The sequence below is a fragment of the Chrysochloris asiatica genome, unplaced genomic scaffold, assembly GCF_000296735.1.
Source record: "Chrysochloris asiatica unplaced genomic scaffold, ChrAsi1.0 scaffold00141, whole genome shotgun sequence".
Taxonomy (NCBI): domain Eukaryota; kingdom Metazoa; phylum Chordata; class Mammalia; order Afrosoricida; family Chrysochloridae; genus Chrysochloris; species Chrysochloris asiatica.
In genome coordinates, this window is record NW_006408659.1 from 7,234,357 (window position 1) to 7,240,026 (window position 5,670).

Below are 5,670 nucleotides of genomic sequence, written 5' to 3' on the forward strand. Positions count from 1 at the left end.
CAGAAACAAAGGACCCTAGGACCATCAAGGGAGAAGAGCACAAGCAGAATGCAGGACCTTATCCAGAGAAGCAACGACACCAGAGATGGAGGCAAAGATGGGGACATGGAGAGAGGGAGGAGCTGAGGGCTCTAGATTCATGGGAAGAGAGGGACTGAGAGCTGGTGGCCAGGAGGCAGACTTGCAGAATGTGCCCTCTGGTGGTGTAAATGATTATATATGCCTGAATGTTTAAGAAAAAAATAGAGTTAAAGTTAATAGAGAGAAATACTGTTAACTGATGGTACACGGAGGGGATTGTAATCATTGTGATGAAACTAGTTGTATGATTTGTTGAATGTAAAATTGATGATCTGCCCTGTAAACTTTCACTCAATCCACAATAAGAACTTAAAGAAAAAAAAATAAATAAAGTTATCCACTTGTGGCATATGTTGTCACAGCAGATTAGATACTAAGAGAGCCGTGGTGAGCAATGCTGCAATGCCCATCCTGTAAACATATCTTTGTGCACTTTGTGACTATTTCTGAGTAGGATTCCAAAAAGTTGAATGACTGACAAAAGGAATGCACATTTAAAATTATGATAACCCATTCCTTTTGGTCAATCTGACTTATAGAAACCCTACAGGATAGAGTACAACTGCCCAAGCGGGTTCCCAGCACCATAACTCTTACCCAAGCCAACTACCACATCTTTCTCCCGTGGAGCAGCTGGTGGGTTTGAACGGCCAACATTTCAGTTCGTATCCAAGCACTTAACCACTGCACCAGCAGGGCTCCTAACAATTGTGATAAAGATTCCAAATTGTTCAAAGTGCTAAATAGCGTATGTGACTCCTTTTTCCCACACCTTTGTATTAATATTTAGAATGCCAATCTGGTAAATATCAATGGCACTTTATTACTTTAACTTGCAGCCTTTAAACATACTCATATCTTTGTACATTTAATGGATACTTGCAACTTCTGTGAACTGCCCATTTATGTCCTCAGTTTTCTTTTTCTATTGATTCATATGGACCTAATATTTAAATGTATAAATACTTGAAGAAACTTACTTTAAATTTTCAGCAACTGTTTTGGCTTTATTATAATGTCCTCCAACTGGATTCGCAGCGGCAACAATGGAAGTTCTTGCAGGGAGGCTACAAACCACTCCAGCCTTAGCAAGACTAATACTTTGCTGTTCCATGGCTTCTAGCAAGGCTTGATGCTGATTTCCCATCTTATCAAATTCATCTATTCCACAAATACCTACAGTAAAGTAATAAAATATATACATACATATATATATATATATAGATAGATAGATAGATAGATAGATAGATATGTATGTATCTATATCTATATATCTATATATCTATATCTTCCTTTGGTCAGTTTCCAAGTTTCATAGAATGAAAATTTTTCCATAAAAAATAATTATTTCCATTTTCCTCCAGTAGTTAAAGTTATAAAATGCTAAACCAAAATCCACTGCTGTTGAGCCAATTCCAACTCAGAGTGACCCTATGGGTGGGACACAACAGTACTGCCCCACAGGGTTTCCAAAGCTAGAAATTCTTACTGAAGCAAACTGCCACATTTTTTCCCCACAAAACAGCTGGTGGGTTTGAACAACCAACCTGGATTACTGCTTGCTATAAAATACTTGTCTTATTTAGCAAATTTTAACACAATTATTCATATAGCATTCCACAGGCAAGGCATCATGTTGTGAATTCATTACTATCAAGTTGATTCAAACTTACTACGACCCTATAGGACAGAGTAGAACATCCCCCTAGAGTTTCCATGATAAAGAGAAAAAAGATCGAAGCTGTCAAAGACTTCATTTTGCTTGGATCCACAATCAACACTCTTGGAAATATCAGTCAAGAAGTTACACAGTGTATTGCATTAGGCAAATCTGCTTCAAAAGACCTCTTCCAAGCATTCAATAGCAAAGATTTTAGTTTGAGGACTACAGTGTTCCTGATTCAAGTCTTGGTATTTTCCATCACCTGATATGCATGTGATAGTTGGATAATGAATAAGGAACACTGTAGAAGAACCGATGCATCTTAATTATGGTGTTGGAGAAGAATATTAAAAGTACCATAGACAGCCAGAAGAACAAACAAATCTGTCTTGGAAGAAGTACATCCAGAATGTTCTTTAAAAAACCATGATGGCCAGACTCTGTCTCTCATACTTTTGACATGTTATTAGAAGGAACCAGTCCTTAAAGGGGGTGTTACTGAAATGGAGGCACACCTCCAACAAGATGTATTGATACAATAGTTCAAACATAACAATAATTGTAAGGATGGCCAAAACTGATTCACACGGAAATGATGAAATTAAGTAAAACAGTAAAATACACAGCACATACTAGAGATATACAATTTGGAATTTTGACAATATAGGTAGGTAAAACCATGTTGTTAAGTGTTGAGTCAGTTTTAATTCAGTGATCCTGAATAGGGTTTCCAAGGAGTGGCTGGCAGACTTGAACCACCAACCATGTGGTTAGTTAGTAGTCAAGATCACCAAAAAGGTAAATAGAGACCTAAAAGATACAAGGTCCAAGAACTATGCACCCTGAGGTGCCAAACAATTAAGGGATTAGGCAGATGAAGAGCCAGTCAAGACTGAGAATAAATTTACCTAGTAAGTAAAGTAAGAAGAAAAGCAGACGGCTGTGGTGTCCTGGAAACCAAGGAGAGGTGTTTCAAAAAGAGGAGAGAGCAATTGTTTAATGTAGCTGAAAGGGATTCAGAAATGTGGAGGTCACTGGCAATAGGGAAGGAGGAATGACCTTAATTTGACTAGAATTTGGGCACTGCCTAAAGCAACATAAGGACTTTTTCCAACAGGGTTATAGTAACCCAGAGAGAAACCTAGGGAGCAAGGCTCAATGCATCTTGCTGAGCTCTCTGATTGGATTCTTATATATTATCAATCAAACCCTAAACAAACCTGGTGAAATGGGTTAAAATACAGCAGAAATATTATTTCTAAACTACTAAAATCTTACTCAAGTTACAGCTTGGAACTCTCACTGAAAGCCCTTTGAGCACTAAGAACTATCCTGAGCAAAGTAACTGCAATACATTCAAAAAAGGACTTACTGTACACCTCTGTGCTAGGCAATGGGAACATAGCAGTCAACTAATCAGAGAACCAAATCCCACCCCACAGGAGCTTAACATAAAGCATTTAAACAAACGATCATAAATGTGACGGGTAATGTGACATGGGGAAGTATAGGGACATACACCTCTTTTACCGAATTAATTTTTATGCACAATTTCATCTGCTGTAAGATTCTGAAAATGTTACTAAGTACCAGTTTCTATTCTGCAATATAACCAAAAACAATCAGAGTTCTCTCCAGTTATTAATGGTGACACTCATCACCAATTCACTAGCTAGGAGTTAGGACAATACTCTCCAAATGCTCTTGAATTGAGTGTAAAGAAAAGAACTGAAAAGGAAAAGGGCTTTACGCAACAACAACAACAAAGCCTCACAATCACAAACTATTATTCCCTTTGGTCTCTCACCTTGATCACCAAGTACCAGGGCACCAGCTTCCAAAGTAAAATCTCCAGAGGAACTATCTTTTGAAAGAGTGACTGTCAGACCTGAGGTGGTGGTAGTATTACCACAAACGAAGACACCACGTGGAGCAATGTTGCACACTGCCTTAAAAAAAAAAAAAAAAAAAGTTTAAGAACATCATCCAAAGTAAAAACGAAACTCCAGCTAACAGTAATTGTTCAACAAATGTTAACTACATGCCAGGTATTATTCTAAGAGATTTACTGTTTAATCGTGCACCACTGTAAGAGAAAGGCATTATCCCACCCCACTACTTAACCACTGTGGAAACTGAGGTCCATGGAGAAAAGTTCAAACAGAAAAACACTGAGACCATTTTAATTTCAAACACCAACGAATAAAATGGTTGAACAATATAATCAGAAACACTGCGAACAAGCCAGACAATCACACACATGCAATGCTACAAAAGACAGAAGAGAAAGCAAACAATTCAGATCTCCACATCCACATTTTCCTGCATATTCTGGCTAACTATCCTGCTTTCATTTTCATCATCAACTCTACTTTACCTTAGAACCAGCTACTCTGCCTCAGTGTTGTCAGACTGGTGAGCAAGAGCTAAGTTAGAACAAAAATTATTAAGAAGTTAAAAAGAACAGGCAGGCCCAATTGGCCAAAAATAACAGCACATGGATGAAATGTCAGATGAGCTCAAATGAAGACTGGCACAAAGGACAGCGGGTTTCAAATTCGTGAAATCAACGCAGATCTCACTCCTGGCTGCACATCACAATCACACACACTAGGGTCCTGACGGGAATCCTAATTCATTTGGCCTGGGGCAGACCACAGTATTTCCAAAGAGCTTCAAAGATGATTTTGATGTGCAGGTACAGATCATAACTTTAACAACCACCAAGACCACAATGGGACAGGGAGCCTCTGGTCTGAACAGTTCCATTTTCCAACAAGGGACAGTGGGTAAAATACACATTTTTTTGGAGTGGTACTAAGCAGTAAGGTTGGTTGGGAGTCCTGGGAGTGGCACTGTAGGATAAGCACTCGACCACAAGGTCAGTTTGAATGGCACAATTGACAGTTCAAATTCACTAGCCACTCCTCAGAGACCTTATATAGAGTCGCTATGAGTTGCGACAGACTCGACAGCACTTTACAACAACAAGAAGGTTGGTTTACCAGGAGATGTCGCTCTGAAGAACCCATACATATTCCAAAAAGCAGCACTATTTGGTACCATCATAAGCCCAGGAGAGGACAACCAAAAAATTCTGAATGTCAGAGGCAAAGGCAGAGAAGTTGCCTTGCATTGAACTTGGGGACAAGCAGCAGAGGTAGGTAAGGAGATATCTCTTTCAAACCGTCTACATAAAGTCCAATATGGTATTTGTGTAACTGTGGGAAGGGGAATGGGTAACTCTTTCATTTCCTTCAAGGTGAGATCATATTGCAGCAATAATAGCAAAGCAATGCTGCACACACACTCAAAATAAGGAGCTAGAGCACCAAAGAGAAGTGACCCAACAGAATGCAGAAATCATCAAACATTATCATTAATATCACACGCAAGTCAAACTTTCTAAGATAATTCAAAAACAGTTGCACCAGTATATTGACAGAAAACTGCCAGAGGCTTAAGGCAGATTCAGAAGAGGACATGGAACTAGGAATATCATGACTGACAACAGATGGATCTTGACTGAAAGCAGAGAATACCAGAAAGATGTTTACTTGTGCTTTACAGACTATCCAAAGGCTTTCGACTATGTAGATAATGACAAGCTATGGATAACATTGCAAAGAATTGGATATCCCAATTGGATACTCATGAGGAACCTGTACAGAGACCAAGAGATTCAAATAGAACATGGAGATACGGAATGCTTTAAAATCAGGGAAGTTGTGTGCCAGGGCTGTACTCTTTTACCATACTTATTCAATCTACATGTCTAATAAATAATCAGAGAAGCTGGATTATATGAAGAACAGGACATCAAGATTGGAGGGAGACTCATTAACAACCTGTAATATGCATGATGATACAATCTTGCTTGCTAGATGTGAAGCTGTCTTAAAATACTGATGAAAAGCAAAGTGTAT

General features: G+C 38.7%; 1 protein-coding gene across 3 annotated transcripts in view; it reads right to left on the minus strand.

Annotated features, from left to right (window-relative positions):
* The window catches only part of MCM8 (minichromosome maintenance complex component 8), a 55,781-nt gene that overhangs the window by 23,248 nt on the left and 26,863 nt on the right, over positions 1–5,670 (minus strand). For all 3 annotated transcript variants that reach the window (XM_006870404.1, XM_006870405.1, XM_006870406.1), the window contains 2 exons: positions 3,552–3,693; positions 1,062–1,257 (listed from right to left, as the gene is read on the minus strand). In XM_006870404.1, coding sequence (XP_006870466.1) covers positions 1,062–1,257; positions 3,552–3,693 — 338 coding nt within the window. The remainder of the gene's footprint in view (positions 1–1,061; positions 1,258–3,551; positions 3,694–5,670) is intronic.